The sequence below is a fragment of the Amia ocellicauda genome, chromosome 9 (genome assembly GCF_036373705.1).
Source record: "Amia ocellicauda isolate fAmiCal2 chromosome 9, fAmiCal2.hap1, whole genome shotgun sequence".
Lineage (NCBI taxonomy): Eukaryota > Metazoa > Chordata > Actinopteri > Amiiformes > Amiidae > Amia > Amia ocellicauda.
The window spans coordinates 5154126-5179438 of record NC_089858.1 but is presented as its reverse complement, the minus strand read 5'-3'; the positions used below and the strand labels follow the sequence as shown (position 1 = coordinate 5179438).

The 25313-nt window shown below is 42.0% G+C and overlaps 1 protein-coding gene across 17 annotated transcripts in view; it reads right to left on the bottom strand.

Moving 5' to 3' along the window:
• The window catches only part of prrc2b (proline-rich coiled-coil 2B), a 31855-nt gene extending 23000 nt beyond the window's left edge, over positions 1 to 8855 (bottom strand). For 11 of the 17 annotated variants that reach the window (XR_010819966.1, XM_066712774.1, XM_066712777.1 and 8 more), the window contains exons 1-3: positions 8661 to 8854; positions 594 to 775; positions 99 to 276 (exon numbers count right to left, since the gene is read on the bottom strand). Coding sequence is in view for 16 of the 17 variants with exons in the window: in XM_066712774.1 (XP_066568871.1) it covers positions 99 to 276; positions 594 to 708 (293 nt within the window). In the remaining variant the exon portion in view is untranslated. Of the gene's footprint in view, positions 1 to 98; positions 277 to 593; positions 776 to 8449; positions 8586 to 8660 lie in introns of those variants that run through there. The other 6 variants (XM_066712784.1, XM_066712785.1, XM_066712786.1 and 3 more) reach the window with 2 other exon arrangements.
• Between the last annotated feature and the right edge of the window lie 16458 nt (positions 8856 to 25313).

Below are 25313 nucleotides of genomic sequence, written 5' to 3'. Positions count from 1 at the left end.
ATCTGCAGCTCAGTAACTAGCCAGGCTGTTGTCATTAAACATGCATGCAGGATTAAAAGGGGCTCTTCTTTAAAAAGAGAAAGAGCAGCGTTCCTTACCTCTTTTGGTCTGGTTGCTCCTGCTTGTTTGCCCATCCTGTTCCGTCTTTGGGCACAATAATCACGTTTGGATCGTTTCCTTTGTTTTCAGATTTCAAGCTCGGCAAGTGAGCAGGGGGAGGCATACGCCGGGCAATGGCCACTTTACCAAGACTCTGCAAGCCATGACGAGGAACAACTGCAAGCACAGGTGAAGCAAGCGTTACAGCCGAGCCCGTAGCGTGTGACCAACACGTGTCAGAGACTCTTTCTTTGACGCGACAAAAAAACATGACAAAAGAACAAGTGAAGGAAGTAGTTGATACTCTGGCCCAAAAAATTTACTAAGACTGCAAGAAGTCCCCTTTTGAATATCGCTATCAAGTTACTTGGCAACTAGTACATCATTTGGTCCTTTAACACAAAAACAGAGGGTTGGGGGCGGGGGGCACCTTCACACACAACAGTTACAACAAACTAAACACCAGTTAACATACATAAAACAATGGCTCTTACCTGTAGTTTTCTGAGTTTCTATTGACTTTCCCTTGTACTTATCAAAAAGGCTGAGAGAGGAGTACTTGCTTTTCCCATCCTTTGCCTTGGTAATTTGCCCCAAACGATCGGACATTGCGATGTAATGTCATCGAGTATGGAAATTTTTCTTTGCACCTCTCTCTATGTCTTTTGTTGTTTTACTGTGGAAGAAAAAAAAAAAAAAAAAGATTTGTAAATATTTGCACACATTTTATTAAAAATGACTACGGAGGATGCAATTTGATTATGGCACGGGAATCATTTCCTCGAGTAAACCCATGGAAACTGCCTGGCTTGACCCTCTGGAAGAACAGTTTAATTTAAAACCAAATTAATTGTGCCGAGCGTCAAATACATCTGAGAAACTGTCGGACGTCCGAGAGCAATTAAATATCAGGTACTTGTCTAGGAAGAGCTCAAACAATTAATGCAACCCAAATAATTAAAACCAGAACTCTCCAAAAGATTACACCACTAGCTCAGGATTTTACATTCTGCATGAACTGAAGAAAAGTGTCTACATATAGTGTCAAATTCACAGTAGCCTAAGCAGCCAAGTGTACTGGATTTCTCTGTAGATGTGTCTGTGCAATACAAAATTAAGGGTCTTTCATGCTGATATGTTTTGGGACATTTTTCCTTCACTCCCAGAGGGAACAGTATTATGGTAGTGAACAGCAAGACTGGTATTCATGCAGATCAATGTCTTATTGAGTTGCCTTTTTGCATAAATAATTCCTCAGATATTTATAATAGGTACATAAAGCTTTTGTTTATTTTGTCTTATAATTAAAAGGTTTATTCACTTGTATATAGTTTTCAATGAGCTGTGTAGTAGTTAAAAAAAAAAAAAAAAAACTCAGGAGGAGAACAGAAAGTTAAATCGAAGATGACAATTAAAAGACTATAGGAAAAACTGACTGTATATAACTGCTATACAGTATAAAATGTGTACTAAATAAATTAAGTCCAAATAAGGGAGAATAAAGGAAGTATATACAAATATGCATGTTCTATACATTAGAACAGAGACCAAGCTATATGAGCATTTTACACAAAGAAAAATGTGCATGTTCTATACATTAGAGCAAATTATATGATAGTGTTAAGTGCTGGTGTAGCTTTGCATTTTACACACATCAGGTTCTCTCAGGTTCACAATTCCTCCTCAGTGCTCAACACGGCCGATCACACACGGGCAGGTTATAGTGCAGGACGCACAGCACAGCTGCACTTGTTTAAAAAAAATATATTTAAAAATGCCCTCGAAATACTTATTTAATACGTATGTTAAACGTATTTCAATATGAATAACAGCCAAAACAAGATGTAGGATTTGAAAGTTTTATAAATATAATGTGTAGTTTCAGTTTTATCCAGCATTGTCTGAGACACACGTTTCTCACTAATGTTCTTTAGATGTTTTACTGGGATCTGAGCTTGCTTGTGATTTGGTTTTTGTTTGCCAATATCCAAGTCAACATCTTCAGCAAACATTTACGGTTTCTTTATTTTAATTAATATTGTGAATTTTCAATAGCGATTTAATTAACGTTTCATACAGTATACAGTAATCTTTAGTCATGACAAAAATAATTGATCAAAACCATGGACACTAAAATGCAGCACGGCTTTCAAAAATACTTTCTATTGGTAGTGAGGGTTTTAGCAAAACATGTTTATTGTTTTATGAGCCCTGTGTTTCTCAGTGGGTGTGTGATTGTTTCACACGGCGCTCAGTAGTGTGAGCACGGCGCTGCTGCGCATGAGAATCACTGTGGAGTCGGAAGCTTCCAGCAGAAACTAAAGCACCAAATCGGTTAAAAAAATAATAGTAAATAATTATAATAGCGACTGTTAAACCAAATAAATGTATTTATTTATTGTCTGAAGTCTGACAAATGATTTTATGATGATTTGAAAAAAATATTTAGCCAATTGTTTGAGAAAATATATCTGCTTTATCGGTGGAATATGTGCCGATACAGATAGTTCTGTAAAAGGCCAACGTTGGCTGATAATATCGGTGCTCCGATTTATATCTGTCGGGCCCTAATTTACATGTTGCTATGGTCATGTACGGAAAAAGTGATAGAAGCACAAAACAGGAAAAGGTTACAAGAAAATTCCAAAGTCACTGAATACGATGAAGACCATCATTAAGAAGTGGAATGTGTTTCATACCACCCAGATCACTCCAACCCTTCAAAGCAGACAGGCAAGCAAGACACTGGTTAGGGATGCTAAATTTAAGCCAACAGTGACTTTGAAAAATTTGCCAAGTGCTTGGTGTGAAATAAGTGTCCATGTTCATACATCAACAATATCCCAGCCCTACACAAAGCTGGCCTGTGTGGATGAGTGGCAAGAAAGCAGCCATTACTGGAAAAGACACATCTTAAATCATGGATGGGGTTTGCAACAAAGCATGCAAATGAAACTGCAGACATGTGGCACAAGGTTTTGTGGTCAAATTTAACCTTTTGGTCTAAATCCAAAGCATCTGGTGCAACACAGCACATCACCCAGTCAACACCAGCCCAACTGTCAAGCCTGATGGTGGCAGCAGCATGCTGTTATCAGGATGCTTCTCCTTCGCAGGAACTGGGAAGTTGAATGGTGCAAAGTACAGGCAAATCCTAAAGAAAATCCTATTAGTCAAGCAGGTTCTAAACAGAATCAATACTGGGTCAAAAAATAAAAAATCTGTAGGACAATTACCCCACATACAAGGTATGATAGGAGAACTGTTTTTAGGATATTCCTACAGGGGTGTATTGATTTCAAACAATTTTGTTTCAATGCATAAAACACCAAAACTATAGGATTTATTTTCCTCGATCATTCCCTCCTATAACGAATTTACACTGGCCAGTATAAGAACTGTTTTATGCCAATTTAGGGCAGTGTAAACACTCAGGTAAAAGACTAAAGAGGACCTTAAACCACTTGTTGTAGAGGTGGATCAGTGACAGATTTGAGCAGTCCTAACTGCAGTGTAAATGACGCTGAAGCAAAATGCGAGCAACACTAGGCAACACCCCCTTGACTTGAACATCACTATAGCCAAATCAAAGCAGAAAACCTTTCAACATACATACACCAGAGGACAATTAAATTACAAATTAAATAAATGGGTTATTTCGAATTTAAACACCAAGTAGGCATATTTGAACAATCTATAAACAAGGGACGTTTGTGTGTACACACATTTTAAACTTGATTCAACTCCTTATAGTTGTAAACGACTGACATTTTAAAAACAATGTGTGTATTAGTGCAGACCTGCATTGCCTTTCAATCTGTGTTTATTTTTTGCTCTCTGCCACTGCATTTGGTTAACAGTGTTTATATTAATCGAGATTTCACTTTCAGGGTGTTGCTTCAATTCTCCTTTGGCAACAAGAATGTGATGAATGTACTCCGATTAACCTCTAACCACCATCTTGCAGTTGCCTTGTAATGTTTTCTCCTCCTTCAGAACCCCAAAACATTTATGACTTCACCTAGCAAGTTCTGTAATGAGGAGGTATGCACGCAGGTCAGACCCTTGATGGTTCAGGTCTGTCCGCAGTGTAAACGCTTCACAGTGTTGATAAGAGCCATGCTAGATGTGCTAGTAGGAATTAGGGGTTGTAGCATGAGAAACAGCGGAGGGTTTTAATTGAACAGGGATCAAGCAGTGAGGTGAGATTAAATGGCAATTCCAAATTATGATGAAAAAGCGGTGGGACTAACTGGACAAACTAATTTAAAAATATATACATTTCAGAAATCTCTACTGTCCCAAATAAAGTGCATAAATGAAAAAAACAGAGGCAATTATACTCAGGAAGCCTCACTTACATAACCCATGATTTGGGCTGGATTTTGAGTTCAAGACATGAACTAACTTCAACAAACGAGCATAATCTGTTTATTCATGACCCTGCTGCACATTTGAGTTAAATAACAGTTAAATGCTGGCAAAAAAGGGAATAGACAGACAGCATCATATATTACCTATGCCTACATACTCAGCGGGCACAAATGCAACAGCAGGAAGTGCACAATTACCAGCTTTAATCCATTTTCACACCATCTCTAAACATTGTACAAAATCAGACTCGGAAAAACCTTCCCAAACTAGATTCCATGTATTTCATGCTTCACTATCACAACTTAAAACACAGATCATTTCAAGAAATAACAAAACCTTTTTAATCTGGAACACAAAACGGCCACTGCTAAAATATCTGAATTTCTTAATGTACATTTTGCCTTTTAAATTAAGTCTCCTGGAATGCGTGTGCGGTTTCAATCTCTATCATGCTAAGGTTTAGCCTGTTTAGCCTGCGAACAGATTTAGGAGCCGACAAGCAAACCAAACCTACACACTAACCATGAAAATCAAGGCAGATCATAATTTTTGAAAATGTATTCACGTAGGCTAAGTCTGCACAAAGCACTTTAATTCGTATTCAGCACAGCCAGAAAATGGGCAAGTCACATGGGAGGGTAAACGCATATATAACATTTGAAAAGGTTTTTCCAAGATGTTTGCCAAACAGCACTTAAAACTGCTACTGAAATTCAAGGATACACATATTACAATGTGAATACACAATATGTAATGGCAAATCACTACACACTGAAATGACAGAACAAGCTACATAGGAAGTAAAGGGAAAGCCAACATAAGATGACAGAATGCAGATTAAATGAGACGAGGTCTCCCAGTATGTATTGATACAACAAGATCTTACTACAACAAAATCATATGAACATCTTCAATTGAACATTAACAGGTAGTGATTTCCAGCATACAAGATTGTAAAATATAGGCTGTAGATGTATCTCAACCACATCTAGGTCATCTGTGATAATGAAGAAGAGTAAAGCCAAATCAACCCAACCTGTATCCACCAACTTTCATTCATAGACAGGCAAGAGGTTAAAATTGGGTGTGTGCTGCATGAAGTTTGAAAGAGCTTAATGTTCAACATCCTATTGGGTACAAAGTAACTTAATTCATATATTGTTTAACAATAGCACCTGAACTAACACAGATGAGGCTTAACTACAGAAAAAAACATATAGAATAGTTTCAGGATTGTATGAGATCGAAAACATAAGGTCTTATACGCTATCTGTATGCATTTTAGGATTGTTAAAGATGGCATTCTAAAAGAAAATGATACAAAGATATATATAACACCTGGCTTTTGGACACCAAATAAAAATTACAAACAAATTTAAATGGGTTTAAAAAAAAAAAATACAAATTGCACAGATTTCTACAGTAAATAAAAATAAACCGGGGTTGACAATACATCTGCAAGACACTGGATTTAGATTGTTTACTAGCAATAGATTGAAATGATTAATTGGAAGGAGAGGTTATGCATTTATTTTCCTGTACATTAAGGTGTAGGCTTTCATTTGCAAGCAATTGAAAATGTGTATTAATATCAGCTTTCCGTATGATTTGAAACACACAGAACCAGACAACTTGGTAAAGTGGAGAATCCCATCTGTTTTTCCAGTTGACCTGGTTTGTGTAATTTTTGTAGTACATTGTGAATTACTCAATAGAATACATGCTTGAAGCCATTCTTAAATTTTGCGTGTTAATGATGTCATGGTCTTTCGTGTGTAATTTAATTTACTTACTATGACATCTCAACTCAAAGTGCTAGGTAAAAGATTAGATTGAATGAACCCACTGTGGTCCGGAGAGCAGGGACAGAACTCTAGGTTTGCACTTGTTAGCTCATTTGTACTAGGATGTATGCTTAATGTATTGTCCATCAATAGTACTTACTGCATGTTTTGAAAATGTGTATTGTGAAAATCATGGCACCCTGGATAAGGATGCCTGCCAATTAATACATAATAATGCTCAAAGACAGCCATTCAGTGTCATACACCCATACCACCCAACACAAGGCTGTTCCAGGTCAAAAGCTTTGCATAATGCAGTCCTCAAGGCAGAGCTGGACTGGCTGCATCAGGACCTCGTCAATCATTGGAAGTCGTTCAGCACAATCAATCTAGATTAGCAAGATTACCAGATTGTTCAGCTGAAGACATCGATGTCCATGAAGCTTTGGTAACAGTGAAACTTTAGTTTATTCAAGTGGACAGCAAAATCTGCCATCTATGAAATGATTTATATGTATGCAGAACACCTGGATATCATTATCAAGCTTCTTCAGAGACAGTGTAACAAAGTCCTCCTAACATTTCAGCAGCTTTTCTTCCTACCCATTTCATAAAACCGCTTCAAGACAGTGCTGTGTTTTATAGCAAATCGGACCACTCATTGAAATGGGCGACATTCATTATGTTATTTTCACTAAAACCGTGACCCTGTCCACTTCATTCAGGCAGGTTATAGGCTTCCTAGATGGATATCCTTGCCTTGATTAACAGTACTTTCAAATGAGCTTTTCAGCTCTCTTTATTAGCAGGTGGCTATTTCGGCGTTCAGTTGGTGTTTATGGTAGAATTCACAGAAGAAAAGCAAGCACTTACACTGGCATTGTCCTCAACATTATATCAATAAAGGCTTCTCACTTGTGAAAAAGTAAGAGTTATATCACGATTTAATATCCATAGCCAAAAGAAAACGCATAAACCAGGTCAGTCTGTGTGAGAAGCAGCTTCCTAAAACGACCCCCATCAGCCGAGCGTTTATAAGGAAGTTAAGGAAGGTTCATGTGCATGCACGGTGTTTTATTATTCTTCACACACACAAACACAAGTTCAACTCCACCGTCCCATCACAGCCCGATGAGGCTTTCTGAAGTTCACCTCAGCGGAGCAGAGGAAAAGATGCTGAACCCGACAGGGAGGCACTACAACACCTCAACTCCACACACCTGGCCTGTCTGCGGCAGCGGAGAAAGAGATCAGAAACGTCTAAATACGACTGATCCTGACAAAAAGCAAGACCATCTTTCAAGCCTCGGCATCACACTCTCTTCCATTTTATTATCGCAGCTGCACCGTCGGCGGGGAGGCAGGAGGACACAATGCAGACCCTTTTAAAGATGGTTTCCTGCCTCGCAGTAGCAGTAGCAGGAAGCCAAAACACACACGCAATACATACTCACAGCTCACTTTCAACATTGCATGCATTGACCCATCCAATTGTAGCCTGTGCGAACTCGTTCAATTAGAAAAGATATCAAATGCCAACTTCTCCCAGGATGATATAACAGCACGGAGTGACTTCTTCGCCAACATCCCTGTGGCCATTGCGCAAACATCCAGCCTGACCCGAGTGAGCGCCGCAAACCAGGAGGCAGGGGACCCGTCCCGAGGCCACACACACACACACACACACACACACACACAGCAGGGACTGCGTGTTCATGTGTTGTGTGTGGTGATGGGGGTCGGGGTTGGTATGTTCTTGGTTGCACAATCATTATTACCGTAATAACCAGGCCTGCTGCAGGTCCGAAAACATCAACAAACCCGGGGGTGATGTGGAGAAATGGACGGGAGACACCAACACAGCACCGCCGCCGCACAGCCCTGCAAACTCGCCACAGTGGGAACTAGATCCAATCTTACCACCGATTCAAAAGAGATCAAATGCATCCCTGCAGACATTTTACAACCACAAAATAACAGATCATACCGTTTCATATCACCCGCATTACTATTAGTACATAGTAAAACCATATAAGCAAACCATACGATTAAAATCCCCTCTAATGAGATGTATGCGCTCCTGCTCTTCAGCGTTAAGATCTAATTCGCTAGACAACAAACCCGCAATGCCCTCAACCCGACGTTTAAAAACACAACACGTTACACAAAGACGGCTCGGAAACATTACATACCAGAGAAGGATAACTAATCAGCCGTATCGTGTCTGAAATAGAGCAGTTTTTCCCAAAGTAAGGAGCCCGGAGGAAGGGAAATAAAAAAGAACAAGGCGATTAAAAATGGCTGCTCCTCAGAACAAAGCCACAGCTAACACAGCGGAGAGCGGCGGCTCCATTACAGCGGCTCCGCGCCCGCATCGTCTCTCCAGCTCGGCCGCAAACTCACCTCTTTCACGTATGAAACCTGCTTCAGATCAGATGTGCGGCTGTTTTATGTGTAAATACGTGAATGTAAAAGGATGGATGCGGATTGCGTTCCCGTTTTCTTTTCCTTTTTTTTTTTTTCTTCTTCAATAATATTGGGTGTCTATATCCGCCGCTGTTACAGGACCTGCCCGGCCTGACGATCCCTGCACTCGACGAGCTCCCCAGCCATGGAGGGGCGTTTAAATAGAACAGCGCCCCCTACCGGCCCCTGCGTCCGCACACGCACACGCACACGCACACGCCAAGAACAGTTCATAAATATACATGTAGAATAGAACGTTTCTGTATCATTTATTTTCAAAATGTACTTGTTTTATTAGTTTCATACACTATTTTAAAGTAAATGTAATAGAAAATATGTAGTGTAAAAAGTCTACTGTAGTCTATTGTTATGTGCTGATGATGTCTTGGTAATATATACCGATCAGCCATAACATTATGACCACCTGCCTAATATTGCCTGCCACCAAAACAGCCCTGACCCGTCGAGGCATGGACTCCACTAGACCTCTGAAGGTGTGCTGTGGTATCTGGTACCAAGACGTTAGCAGCAGATCCTTTAAGTCCTGTAAGTTGCGAGGTGGGGCCTCCATGGATCGGACTCGTTTGTCCAGCGCATCCCACAGATGCTCGATTGGATTGAGATCTGGGGAATTTGGAGGCCAAGTCAACACCTTGAACTCGTGATTCATCAGACCAGGCCACCTTCCTCCATTGCTCCATGGTCCAGTTCTGATGCTCACGTGCCCATTATAGGTGCTTTCGGCAGTGGACAGGGGTCAGCATGGGCACCCTGACTGGTCTGTGGCTACGCAGCCCCATTCGCAACAAACTGCGATGCACTGTGTGTTCTGACACCTTTCTATCAGAACCAGCATGAACTTTTCAGCAATTTGATCTACAGTAGGTCGTCTGTTGGATCAGACCACACGGGCCAGCCTTCGCTCCCCATGTGCATCAATGAGCCTTGACCGCCCATGACCCTGTCGCCGGTTCACCGCTTTTCCTTCCTTGGACCACTTTTGATAGGTACTGACCACTGCAGACTGGGAACACCCTACAAGAGCTGCAGTTTTGGAGATGCTCTGACCCAGTCGTCTAGCCATCACAATTTGTCTCTTGTCAAAGTCGCTCAGATCCTTACGCTGCCCATTTTTCCTGCTTCTAACACATCAACTTTGAGGACAAAATGTTCACTTGCTGCCTAATATATCCCACCCACTGACAGGTGCCATGATAACGAGATTATCAGTGTTATTCACTTCACCTGTCAGTGGGCATAATGTTATGGCTGATCGGTGTATAAGAAAGCATTATGTTTGTAATTGCAAAATGGCTAATAATATATTACTAGTTCATGGATAAGGGCGTCAGCCAATAAGTACATCATTATAATTCCCAGAAGTGGATATCAAATTATTATACACCGTATCAACAATTTAATTTGAATACGCAGGTTTACAAATGTATCCAGTTTGTCAAAGACCAGCAAGAACTCCAATCTGACCTTATAAAAAGATGCCTTAGGTTGGACTAGCTCCTGGACTTCAGTGGAATATAGTTTTGAAAGTCGGGAAGAGAGAAGTCTTGGCTTAAATTCAAGTCTTTTTGGGTTCAAACTACACTTGAATACTACTATTTATGCTCAGGATGCTTTACATTCCAGACACACAACAACAACTGGAATGTTAATGGCTGATAAAGACACATGAATGGGAGGGAAATCCTCCAGGGCAATGTCAACAGACCGCTCTTTCAGCGAGGCTTGAGTCTGAATGAGGGAAGATCAGACCACAGCAAGCCTTGTAGAAGGGAGGCAGACGCCGTGGATCATTTGTGTGACACCAAAACACAAGAATACCAAGAATAAAAACAAACACAAAATACTGTGGATTTACCACGGTCTCTTTTACACAAAGTATAGATTTGCCATTGCCACTTACCACAAAATACATATTTTCGAATGATTCACCATAGTGTTAACATAAAGACATGTTTACTGTTCTTTTGCCACAGTAGTCAACAGTTTAAGTTGTAAACATCTGTGTTTACAGCCATATTTACTCAATTTGAAATGTAGTTATGGGCAAAAACACATAATTTCCCTACTTATTCTGAACAATTTCTGTGAAACTAAAAACTCAAATGAAATGGGTATATTTACTGTGGACTACAGTGCCTTGCTATGGTTGTCAGTTGTCACGTCACTCGGGGGGGAAGTTGCCTGGAAAGGGATTTAAAAGAAGGGAGAGGAAAACAAAGTGGTGAAAAGGCGGGCTGTCGCACAGGATGAGAGCGCACTGAGCCAGGATTGAATGAGAGACAGATAACAGAGGAGGAAGGGTTGACCCACGCCTTCCAAAGACAAGGACACCCAGACAGATAATTGATTTCTGCCTTGGACGGGAGAATCTGAGTGTAACCCTCCACTGTGCGGCAGAGATTTCTGACATGCTCTTGTATGTGTGTTATGCCCAGACTGTCGTCCCTGCAGGAGGTACTGTTCAATAAACCCACAGCGTTCACAGTGTTATCATGGGGAAGAGAAGCAGAGAGCCGGGATCCTGCAACAGTTGCCCATTTCAGTCAGCTTTGGTCTGATCTCAATAAGACAGAATCGTCATAATGTTGCTTGTTGTATACTTGTAGGTATATCTGTAAATCATAGGGTCAATTACATTTTACAGATCTAGCTATGCTTTACAGTACAGTTCTGTATAGGTGTGATACTCTCTTCATGTGTGTGTCTACATCATCATCAGCCTATATCAATCAGATGTTTTGCTCAGGTTCATTTCAAGTCCAGTTTTCTTGCTTGTATCTGAGAGTTCTTGAAATTGAAGCTGCAGGTTTCCAGGTGTTTTTGCAAATATTACAATATCATCAGCAAACAGTAAGTTGTTTAAATAAGCTCCTTTTTCTCCCCAGTCCAAAGTCTTGAACACTTCTTCAAGAGCTGCTGTGAAGAAGTTTGCAGAGACTCTGTCATCTTGAATATACAGTATATATTTATCATCTTTAGTCTATATCAATCCAGTGCTGGATGAAGACCTCCTCAAGATGTTTCCACTTGCTTTGATCTTTAGCTTCCCTTTTCCATGCCACACCTGCAAAGTTTATTATTTAATCTATGTATGTATGAACACAGTCTCCCATCTCAGACAGAACTTTGCAAATCTTTCCAAGTGACTGCTGGCTTCACATGTGGCATCCCTAACCAGTTCCCTCCTTGCCTGTCTGCTCAGTTTGAAGGGTCTGGGTAGAGACTGGGTGGTATGAAGCACATTCCACTTCTTTATGTTGGTCTTCACCGCATTCAGTGACTTTGGAATTTTCTTGTAACCTTTTCCTGTGCCTTCTTACCACTTTGTACACACTTGTTTAGAAAACTTCTAGGTCTTTGAGGTTGAATTGTTGTAATGCTATTCAAGTTGTGGCTTGACATTTATAATTTAAGTGAGGAAACATAAACAGATTCATTTACTTTGAAGTCAAGTTAAACCACTGTAATTCCACACAGACAGAGACCATAACACACTCACACACATAGCAATTTAGAGTAGCGAATCAACCTAAGCAGCATGTCTTTGGGATATGGGAGGAAACTGAAGCACTCGGCAAGAACACAGGGAGATAGGAAAAACATAGGAGCTGTGAGGCAACAGTGCTAAACACAAATATCATAAATAGGATCTCCCCCCTGAGTTAAGACTTGGTGGAAGCACCTTTGGCAGGAATTATTACATGAAGGTAATACAAATGTCCACTATAATTACACTATGGGAGGAATAGAACTGGAAGAAGCAACTCATGAGAAAGACCTAGGAGTCTATGTGGACTCCTCACTTTCTCCATCCAAATAATGTGGGGAAGCAATAAAAAAGGCAAACATGGGGACACTAAGGGAAATTGGGCTTCAAGGCATTCAAGACAGAAAACAGGAGACACCTCTTCACACAGAGAGTCACAATCTGAACAAACTCCCCAACGTTGTGGCTGAAGAGACAATTTGGGAAAATTCAAAAACAGACTGGATAGGATCCTTGATCACTTAGTTATTAATGGACACCAAACGAGCACGATGAGGCGAATGGCCTCCTCTCCATTGGACACTTTCTTATGTTCGTAGGAGCTTCAAAATAATACATCCCTTTAAAATCAATATAAATCAAGAATGAACAAAACAGAACAAAACCTGTTATGTGATTATAACTGAGCAGCAGGTTTAGATTTACAAAATCAAGGAGACACACTTAAGTCAGCCAAGAAATTCACATTTCTTTTCTGACACTGACACCTAGTGGCTCAAAGTATGAACCGTTTGTTATTATTGGTCTTAAGGTAACCAATTATACATTAGATGTTAGAATATATTCATCTATATGTACACATATTTTCATAGTAATGGAAATTTCTCAAAATAAATGTAATATTACATTAAATTATTTCCAAACCTATCTATCTATCCATCATATATATTAACAAAAATTGCATTCAACATTAAAGGATCTACCAGCTTTTACAATTAAGCTTCTTACTGGGAGAACATGTGAGCATAACCCCTATACAACTAAACTAGAAAAGTGCCCAGCAATAAGAACAAAGCCATGTACATTATTTTCTTATAACAAAATTGCTGCATGTTGTGACAATCAGCAGCTAAATTATATTAAACAATGGCTATTCAGATTATTTATACCTTGAGGGTACAAAACATTAGGAACACCTGCTCTTTCAATGAAATAGACTGATGAGGTGAATCCAGGCGAAAGCCCCTTATTGGGGTAACCTATTACATCCACTTCAGTCAGTGTAGATGACGGAGAAGAAACAAGTTAAAGAAGGATTTTTAAGCCTTGACACAATGGAGACAAGGATTGTGTGTATGTGTGCAATTCACAAGATAAATGGCCAAGACAATTTGAACGGGAGTATGGTAGTAGGTGCCAGGCACATCGGCTTGAGTGTGTCAAGAACTGGAACTCAATAAACTGCGGTTGCAGTGGGTTAAGGAATGAAAACACTGGACACTGGAGCAGTGGAAGAACATATCCTGGTCTGATGAATCCTGGTTTCTGATATGCATCTGCTAATGGATGTTTTCACCAGGATACCACAAGGCTAGGATCGTCCAGAAATGGTTCCACGAACATGCCAGTGAATTCAGCTCACTGCAGCGGCCTGCCCCGTCACCAGATCTCAATCCACTCAGCACTTGTGGGATGGGATGGATGAGCTATTCAGAGTAGGGATCCACTACAAGCCAACCTGTCACAACTGTGGGAAGCATTAGAGTCTATGTGGGCCGGCATCCCTGTGGAACGCGTTCGACACCTTGTAGAGGCCAAGCTCTGATGAATTGAGGCTGAAAATGGGGTCCAACTCAATACTGTTTTATGTTTTATGAATGTTTTAATACTCCATGTATATTGTAACCAGAACAGATTGTGTCCTTGTTTGCATTCAAACTTTCCAAACAACAAATACTGAATGCTTTAAAAGAGTTCAGCCTTATCACAGAAATAATTGAACCTAAATTCTTTATAGAAAGTGCACATGATTCTCCCTACATATCCATCATTTCTTGTATACATTCAATCTCTGGTTCTAACTCAACCCCGGTCCTTAAGTGTACCCAACTGTAACCATTCATTAATTATCCCTATTCAGTCAGCAACAAGCAGTACATTCAGATAGTGCTGTGTACTGAGTTTGAAGGAGAAAGATCTTTGTCTCAGAGCTGAACTTCTGAGAAATCGGCAGGAGGAGCCCATTTGTAAGAAACAGTCATACTCATGGCAAGCAAACTTGGAAATTAATTACGATGATATTTCCATTTAATGTCTGCCTTGTTGTTAGCATGTATAAAGCTAGTGTTTAATAACGCTGTGACCACATCCATTTGCTTGGGAGGCTCTTGATGATTTATGACAACTGACAACTGGACTGGAAAGCAGCATCCACAGGGGGAGCCCGTGACCACTGCACTGGATCAGTTATTACTGCAGTCAGAGGGTCAGAGAGTCGGAGTCTGTATGCATGTATGTCAGGATTAATCAAAAAGAAGCAGTACCAAATCCATGGGAAACATTAATCTCATTGACCTTAAGCATTATATTCATCTTCAGCCTTTCCCAACCCCCTGCCTGGTAATGGGCTCCCTGAGGATTATATTTAGATATACAGAATATATATTTATATATACAGTATACAGACACACACACACACACACACACACACACACACACACATATATATATATATATATATATATAATGTATGCTGTATGTATATATGTATACATGTGGATTTGTCAACATTTCATTGTGTTACAGCATGAAATCAGAATGGATTTAATCAGTTTTTGCTACTGATCAACACAGAACATGTCCATAATGTCAAAGTGAAAAATATAATCTGCAAATTGTTCTAAATTAATTACAAATACAAAACAGGAAATAGTTGAATTGGGAGTCTATTAAAAGAACATTTCTGTATTTATTGCGTCAATATTACATTGGCACACAACACAAACAAACACATAATCAGCCTCTATCGCATGTCTCTTAATTACCACGGTGTCGACCAACTGAAAACTGATCGCTGGAGTCCACTTACAGGAGCACACTCGCGTTATTACAATGGTGAAACCGCATGACAGAATTAAATGAATATAAACAAATAAAAATCAAGTAACAGTGATGTTGCAACGCACATGTATTTTCTTCGAAGTGGATTGGGGCTGATCGGGGATAATATTACTGCTTTAACAGGTACCTGTTTGGCGCTCTCTAGGGAGGGGAGCTATACGATCAGTCTGTCAGATGTACTCCGGCAGGTGGAATGTCATGTGATCGCCTCGCTAATAGCCTCTGTGCCTGTGGCTGATTTGTAGCAGGCCAACGCTGCGCTGGCGACAGACAGATAAATAAACACTGGCCTAGATCTCACCCCACACATGTCATGTGAAGCCCTCGTGGTGTGGAGTGGTAGGCCGAGCTGACGAACTGAGGGGCACCCAAAAGCTGTTGAAAACATGCACCAGGTGTGTGAAGCAAACGTGTCATTGTTAATTGCAAAAGCACACCCAAGAAATACATGGGAATTGATTCTGAAAATCAGGAGATTCTCAAAAGTGATGGGAAACTTGAGACAGTGACGTCTCTCCAGCCCTTGTGGTTGAAGATCACCTTTTCAGCTGCTCCGTGCCAGGATTAAAGCTGCATCATTAAAGTGCTGCAGAAGCAATGCACCCAGGGGAAAAAGAAATCATTGAAAGCCACCCTATTAATGTCACTCAGAAGCAAGAGGGAAACGCAAGAGGGGACGGTGATTCAATTGACCCTTTCAATGCCATCTTTTGAGCTTTAAAAAAGTCAGGCCACATCACTGTAGCGTGGGGGTGGGTACCGGTGGGATCTGTCAGGGTCTGACACGAAAGAGCACCCAGCATTACCTCACATGCATTTGAGTGTGAGACCGTGGGCCGAGCAAAATTAGTATTGACATATAGGCCGCCCAGCCATCAGCATGTCAATACCATGCTAACTGGAGCTGTAACAGGGATGGACGAAGCCCTGCCCATGCTGCAGAACCGATACACTGGCTGTACTTAGTGTTTACCCCACATGGACCTTGTACTCTGTGCTTGAGGGGGTGGTGTATCAAAATTGGAGGAACTAAAAGACAATTCTGGGCGAGCCAAGTTACATTTCACTTTTGAATTGTCTTTTGAGTGGTGTATCTGTTGTAGCTTTCAACATCAATGATCTCCCATTTCCACATTTATTGGACACTGATATATCCTTTCAAGGCCTGGTACAGATCCAAGGTAACGTATTCTGAGTGAAATAGCTTGCCAATGCTTGTGTCTTACCTCTGGAACTAGAACCATGCTGCTCCTGCTACTCACTAGGATGGGCTATAGTGACACCTTAGGCGAGAGAGAGTGAGAGGCGTCACAATCTGGAACAAACTCCCCAGCGATGTGGTTGAAGCGACAATTTGGGAACATTTAAAAACAGACTGGATAGGATCCTTGGATCACTTAGTTAATGGACACCAAATGAGCATGATGGGGTGAATGGCCTCCTCTCGTTGCCAGGAAGAGGGTGCAAGAAGGAAATACCACTGTGTGCTGTGAAAAAAGTGGTTTGATAGGCTCAAACCCAAGGCCAATAGTTGGAAATCTCCAAGAAAGTCTGGCCTCATCAGGATACAATGTCTTAAATATTGTTTCCCAATAGCAATACTACTGGAGGTTTCAAGATTAACCGCATGCTGCTGCTTTAAGGAGCTCTTCCAGTTTTGGTCTCTCTGCCCACAAATCACCCCCCCCACCCTTCCCCAGAATCAATCATCCTTTTTTATTGTTGCTTTCTGTGTCTTCATCTAGTGCTATGAAACGGAAGGGGGGAGCAGCAGACCCATTGACCCTTGGGGGCTGGAGGAAATGCTTGAATTTAAGTGTAAAGGTGTTCCTTCAAGGCATTTAAATGAGACTCAAGGACTAAAGTGACTTTGAAATTGTTTATTGATTCCCTCTGCTGTGGCTTGCCTGTTCTGTGTGTTCGGCATTGCTGTCTGTGGAAGAAAAGCAAGAAAGAGCCGGGTGTTTCAAATCAAGACCTCATTTGTACCTACCTGTAGACCCATGGTGGCTCCTGTCCCGCGGCACCTGGTTTGGGGAAGATCTGACTGGAGCAGATGATGATATCTGGACTGAGACAGGGATGTGTACCCAGAAAAGAGACTTGTGACTGAGTCCCTAGAAGACAGAGCCTCATCACTGGACCAGGCAGCCAGCTGGACACCGCTGGGATGAGACACAAGCCACGGATTATAATATAGTGTGGTGGGAAGCATTGAGATGTTAAGGAAGTGATAACCCAAGGCTTGTTTGTTCTTTGAGCCTGTAGGACATGGACATTGTTAATGTTACTTTTTGAATTTTAGGATATTTTCTTTCGTTTTTGTTTTGTTTTGTTTGCTTTTTTAGTAGTTTTAAAGCCACATTGATGAAAGGGGGTTTTATATAGAGAGAAATTAGTGCTCTAATTATAGCCTGTATTTCGAAAGGTGTGCAGACTTCATACCCTGCACTTGATTTTGTTTTCCTGACTGAGAGTGTGTGCCTATAACCCTTTGAATACCTTGTCCATTGTGGGGGCTCCAGTGTCTTGCCGATAAGCTGAGGGTAGATTTGAGGGTTCCCCTAAATGTTTGCTGTATAAATCTGAATATTGTTGGAACTTTATAAACAGGAAACAATGAAATGATTAGAGAACATTGGGAGAGCGAAGAATCCGTAAAAAATAGATTGGAACATGCGAAGAAGTGACATCATCCCTCGTTCCAGGGGAATGGAAACATTATGGAAATGATAGATTACCTCAAGTACCTTCATTTGCTCACTGACAGAACAGAACATTGCTGGTGATATTAAAAATGCTCTGTCAGCCTTTAATCCGGGCTGTGCCTAGAAAATAGACCGGGAGCTTCATTTCCTTTCTATAAATCTGTGCTGGAGAGACCCTGCAATAAGCTTAGCTTTGAAAACCTGAATACAAACACCAGATTTATTGTATAAGCTCTGCCATAACATTAAAAAGTCTAAGTAATTACAGCTTACTTCTGTTTTCAGTGCAGTGTGGCAACTGTGTAGTATCGTTTCATAATGTTGCTGGAGATATAATAAGTTCAGCCTAGTTTAAAGTCTTCTGTTTTTGTCATATTGTACACAGTCCAGTACAGTCCAGTTCACCCCCTGGCACTTTTAGATATCAGTGGAGGGTTTGGCGCACACAATTCTGATTGCTTGTTGCATACAATTTGATGACTAAATAATTAAAACAAATTATTAAAGTGAAGATGATCTTGAGATCAATTCTGATCATGATGATAAATTGTCAGATGATGAGGGTATTGTCCCACAGCCATCAACTCCAAGAGAGGCATTCATATCACAAAATGGCCAAATAGAATGGTCCTCATCCCCGAACATGTGTCGGTGAACAATATCAGCTGCAAACGTTATAAAGGCAGTGCCAGGGCCCACTGGGATGGCAGTGACTCGTGTCACAAGTCTGCTTTTGAGCTGGGCGAAACCCATTTATATACTTAGTTGGGGCTTCTCATCTTTGCTGGGGTTTATAACTCTAAAGACGAATCGACAGCCGGCCTGTGGGATCCAGAGAGAGGCAGGGCCATATTCCGAGCCACCATGTCTTTGGAGACCTTTCATATTTTCTCAAGGGTCATCAGGTTTGATAATCGGGAGACAAGAGCTGGCAGACGGGAGAGGGATAAGCTGGCAGCTATTAGGACAGTGTGGGATAAGTGGGTAGAGCAGCTACCACTACTCTACAACCCAGGTCCTAATGTCACCGTGGATGAAAGGCTGGTGGCAATCAGAGGTCGCTGCCCCTTTAGGCAATACATGCCTTCAAAACCATGTCCAAGTCTAAATAAAATAAGAATAAATAAAACAAATGTGTTGAATGTCTAGTTTTTGAAAATTATTTTTTCATGAAAAACGAGTGAATACTTGATTACACTAAATATTGAATAAATTGATATTTGATAAAAAATATTTTTTTAATTACTTTCTGATGGTTAAACATGGACCAGGTCAATTTGACCTGGGAACGTTATTGCTGTTCCTTACAGCTGAACATAACAGGAGAGTTAAAAGTCTGTCACTGTTGAGAGCAGCTTGAGTCCCATAGTCCAGACATTGTCGCTTCTAATATGGAGTACATATCACTGTGATCTATAATATCGTTTCTGCCTGTTTTAAAAGACAAGCAATACAACTTAAAAATGATAAGAACAAACCCCTCAAGAATGTTTGGTGCGGCCCCCCAAAGCAAACCTTCAACCACCGCTTTTCTGAACCTTTACTATATTTGTACACTTTCTGAACAGTTTCTGTTACAAAATGCACATGTAATTTGGGTGAAAATAATAAAACAACAGTTACAACTGAATAAATGTTCCCTAACATAAATGTATAGTAAATAAAAAGGTATGATTAGGGACATTAGTTTTCATTGTTGTTTAATTTTCTACTGCCACCTCCCCCATCCCATGCACCCTCCGGAAATTGGCCCGCCATCAGCAGACACTGGAATCCCCTGCTGTAGATTTACAGATCGCACCCATTTGGATGCGCTAATTACGTCATCAAATCGCGCCGTGTTGAACTTTCCCTTCCTGGTTTAATGACGACTTCCTGTAAAGAAAAGACACCGCAGTAAATTTACATTTTCTCACGACTATTTATTTACACTCATATAAATCACTCTTAACATGGCGTAGCGTGTCACGGGTTCGCCCTCGTCTGGCGCTACGTGTTATAGGCCAAACCATGTGATTAGTCATGCTGGGGACTAGTTCCTCTTGAATAGCGGCGTAGGAATACGCTGTAGGCAACAGGAGTGCCATGACCACGTGATTGTGGGCGTGTCCTGCTCAATTGAGTCCCTATTATGTTTCCGTTGTGTTCTGTGATTGGTTAATTGGGTTTGATCACGTAGGATGAACGAGCCAGGATAGGTGCACTAGCGGCAGGGGGGCTGGACCCGCCGCTGGTCACGCATAGTCGGGGATATACACTCACCTAAAGGATTATTAGGAACACCATACTAATACTGTGTTTGACCCCCTTTCGCCTTCAGAACTGCCTTAATTCTACGTGGCATTGATTCAACAAGGTGCTGAAAGCATTCTTTAGAAATGTTGGCCCATATTGATAGGATAGCATCTTGCAGTTGATGGAGATTTGTGGGATGCACATCCAGGGCACGAAGCTCCCGTTCCACCACATCCCAAAGATGCTCTATTGGGTTGAGATCTGGTGACTGTGGGGGCCAGTTTAGTACAGTGAACTCATTGTCATGTTCAAGAAACCAATTTGAAATGATTCGACCTTTGTGACATGGTGCATTATCCTGTTGGAAGTAGCCATCAGAGGATGGGTACATGGTGGTCATAAAGGGATGGATATGGTCAGAAACAATGCTCAGGTAGGCCGTGGCATTTAAACGATGCCCAGTTGGCACTAAAGGGCCTAAAGTGTGCCAAGAAAACATCCCCCACACCATTACACCACCACCACCAGCCTGCACAGTGGTAACAAGGCATGATGGATCCATGTTCTCATTCTGTTTACGCCAAATTCTGACTCTACCATCTGAATGTCTCAACAGAAATCGAGACTCATCAGACCAGGCAACATTTTTCCAGTCTTCAACTGTCCAATTTTGGGGAGCTTGTGCAAATTGTAGCCTCTTTTTCCTATTTGTAGTGGAGATGAGTGGTACCCGGTGGGGTCTTCTGCTGTTGTAGCCCATCCGCCTCAAGGTTGTACGTGTTGTGGCTTCACAAATGCTTTGCTGCATACCTCGGTTGTAACGAGTGCTTATTTCAGTCAAAGTTGCTCTTCTATCAGCTTGAATCAGTCGGCCCATTCTCCTCTGACCTCTAGCATCAACAAGGCATTTTCGCCCCCACAGGACTGCCACATACTGGATGTTTTTCCCTTTTCACACCATTCTTTGTAAACCCTAGAAATGGTTGTGCGTGAAAATCCCAGTAACTGAGCAGATTGTGAAATACTCAGACCGGCCCGTCTGGCACCAACAACCATGCCACGCTCAAAATTGCTTAAATCACCTTTCTTTCCCATTCAGACATTCAGTTTGGAGTTCAGGAGATTGTCTTGACCAGGACCACACCCCTAAATGCATTGAAGCAACTGCCATGTGATTGGTTGGTTAGATAATTGCATTAATGAGAAATTGAACAGGTGTTCCTAATAATCCTTTAGGTGAGTGTATAGTGGGGATTTGGTGGGGTTTTAGTTAGTTGGCACCACAGAGCAGTGTGGGGTGGCTGGCGTGCTGTTGGCTGGATCCGCGCCGCTTGCGTTACAGTAGCTGGTGTATCTGTACAGGTTTTGTCCGCCAACGGAATTGTGCGCCAGTGTCTCCTACATGAAATGAACACGGACGCGCCCCATTGTTTCCAGCCAGCGGGGTGAGCGGGAGGACGCGCCGGTCAGGCCCCGGAGGGAGAGAGAGACACCCAGCGAGGCTGATCACCCTGGAGGCAAGGCACAGACCCTGCAGTCCGCGGTGTAGTAAAGGCGGGAAAGGTGATGAACATTTTACCTTGCTTCACGGTGGTGGTTTGTGTGGAGAAATGCGTCCTTCCACTGAACTCTCCAGCTCAGTGTGTCGAGGGAACCATGGAGGCCAGAGCTCCGCAGCTCGGTGAGGCCAGGTCCGCTCGGGCTGTTGGGGTGGATGTGCCGAGGAGGTGGCAGCGGACAGGCCCTGCATGTGGTCCAGGCCGCGGGGCTGCGGGCGCCGTGTTGACCGGCCGCTGTGCTCCGACTGGCTCCGCAGCTGCGCAGAAGACCTCGCCCCACAGAGACCCCGGATCACCCCGTCAGGACAGCGACGCTCCCGAGGTGAGAGCACCTGACGGCAGGCCAGCGGGGAGGCCCGAGGCCCGAGGCCCATTGCCGTCCTGCCTGTGTTGGGATGGACAGCGCTCTGCCTGAACACGGACTGAAGAGCACAGGGGAGAGGAGGACGGTACGAACTTGTGTAGAGTTTCTGAACACTTTTTTTAGCCACATGTATATAAATCCACACTTGGTTTGGCTCAGTGTGATATATCACGTGTTCTTCCCGTAACCTGACTTGTTATTTAACCCCCTCCCCCCACACTGTCACTATGCATCTATATAAACTGTACCTATGCTTCACATGTGCGTTTAAAAATAAAACAAATTGTATTGCTATGTGTCTGTGTGTATTTCAGCACCAGTGAAGGGCTGTGCCATTGTAGTGCACGGATAACCTGTACAGTCTCTGATATAACATTGGCCACATCTCTCTCTTTTGCCCTGTTCGCTGCCAGGCTGTGTTTCTAGGGGGGAGCTGTCGCTGCACTGGAGCAGGCCGGGCTGAGCTCGCTGGGGCCGAGCCCTGTCCCTGTCCCTCAGCCCACTGTAGGGCAGCAGCAATGCCAGCTGCTCAAGGTCTTCAGAGGCTGCTTACTCCACATTAACCCAGACCAACACCACTAAACTGTACACTATAATAAAGAGGCAATTTAATGTAATGCATACAAGTAGAGTGTACACTTGCATTAAATACATTGTGAAAATCACCTACCTATGCAATCTTGATTGAACCCTCCTGCTGAGCCACTTTATTTTTTACTCATTTATACATTTTGAAACTGAATCATATTAGTAAATACTCAATTAAGAGAAAGTATAATGCTGTAAATGTTTAAATGCACCCACATCCCCACTACGCTCTCAGTGTACGATATCACATTTCCTCTACAAACCCAGCTTCCCTTCCTCTGAATGAAGAAACCCTGAACTTGCTGCATTAGCTGATGGGACATTATAAAGCTGTGGTGCAGCAGGCTCTGTACAGCTTCATTTCTCTTATCTGCAATAATTTAGTTGCACATTGTTAACTGCATTCTGTCTTAAACTATTGCTGCTCCTGTGTAATTTGCGATACTGAGTGACTTAAAGAAGCACACGGGTCAGCCATCTAGGAGTCATGAAGAGGCAGCAAACGTGAGGTTTGAAACGTCAACCATGTGCTTTCTTGATACCATTAAAAGGCTAATCTTAGCAGAAGCAATAGAGAAGGTCGGCAGAGCACACCATGTGACTGGCAATAGCCGAGCATGGACAGTAAAAGCCCGGATTGAACCTAACCCTCAGCATGAAGATGGAACTGGGGACTAGGGCTGCACTAAAAGAGGCCCTGTTTAGCAGCTTGAAAAGACTACCACACTGCCAAGGAATTAACTGCTGAACAAACCAGTTCTCAGGAATGCATATTTCACCCTTGCAAATAAGTCCGTTTCATCTCCACACATCTATCTATGAATAGAAAATGTAACAGCAACTTGAATGGTTCACAGTTGGAGGCCAAGTCATTGTGTCCTCATTGGGGCAATTTCTTTAATCTGTATTAATCTGTATAAACTGGGAGCTTCCACAGCACAATATATATATATATATATATATATATATATATATATATATATATATATATATATATGGAATCATCAATCATTTCACCCTCTTCCATTTTGAATGACCAGTTTTACTCACAGCTAAGTTACAGCACAGGAGGGGAGTAGGCACATAACACACACACACTTATGCTCTGAAATGTGCTCTTGATAAGTGTCATCAGTTTTGTCCAAGAGAGAAATGACACAGTACTAAATGCATTATAAAAATGTAAAGAAAAGCTACAGTTAATTGAAAAAGGCAACTTGAGCATTGCTTGTGCGAGATGTTTGTGAACTTGGATTACTAAATTCACTTGAAATCACTTTTAAACGTGGCAGCTCTTTAGAGTTCAGCTCCACTCTATACAAGTCTGAACCAAAGCATAGTGTCCAGCACAGCTAACACCCCTCTCAGCCTTACAGACACAGGCCTCCTACTGAAATCATAAAGCCACTGTAATCTCTGGGACTGCACATTTGTCCCTTTTGCAGAAGGTGACGTTGTGTGATATTTACAACGCAGCCTGGAGGGGCAGCCGCTGTGTGAGAGCAGCCAGGCTGTATTTATAGAGTGCTGAGTCAGGGCTCGGCTCGGGCGAGGTTACTTGATCGTGAGGGAGCCGCTTGACAGGGACAGCTGCCCATCATGGGACACACGCTGGTAACCAGGAGCTCTGACAGCCTGGGCACAGCGCCAGTGCAGGGATTGGGATGTGCGTCTGGGCTGCTCTTTTCCCTGTGTTTGCGTTGCTGGAGTGTCAAAGGCCCAGACATTCAATTTGCTTCCTGCTAGGTCTGCAGTGCTTAAAACATTGATGTAAACTTTTTATGTTATTATTTTTTTATTTCCACTCCTCGATGCACCAAACTGCATTTTTAAATACATATTTTGGATGGATATCAAGCCACTTTGAATGTTACTGATGGTGCAACAACAGTCTGCAAAAAACATAAAAATAAACACACATACAAACATTTAGAAATCATTTCTGAGAACAAGTCAAAGTATAACTGTGTGACTTTCTGAGAATAAAACTAGGAAACTCCAGCACTGCTTGTGTTGTGTGTTAATAACAAGGCCAGTACAGACACAACACTGCTCCACGGGAGTCTGGAGATAATACAGTGCAGTGTTTGTGTTGTCAGCTTGCTGCATTCAGGTGCTTTCTTCAAAGCGTCCCTGGTACAGGAGCCAGACTCCTTAGGCTCAACACAGATCTAGGGCATACGTTTGTGTGAAGAAGCAGTAACAGGTGGGATTGTAAGTTATGGAACCCATTCACATTTGCATTTGTATAATATACTTTGATTTGCTTTGCACTGAGCATTGCAGTTTCAGAGAGAAGGCATAACCACGTTGAGTTTCTCTTTCTGTGTCAGTGCCTTTTCTGTTCTCTGGCACGAGCAGCAGCCTGCGGTCTGAGCCCAGCACACAAGACACTCATTGTTGAGTGCAAACCAGCCCTGCTGTTTCGTTGATTGTTAAAGACATTTGTAAGGGACTTTTTACGTCATATCGGTTTCCTGTAGCACAGCACTGCTACCACACAAGTAA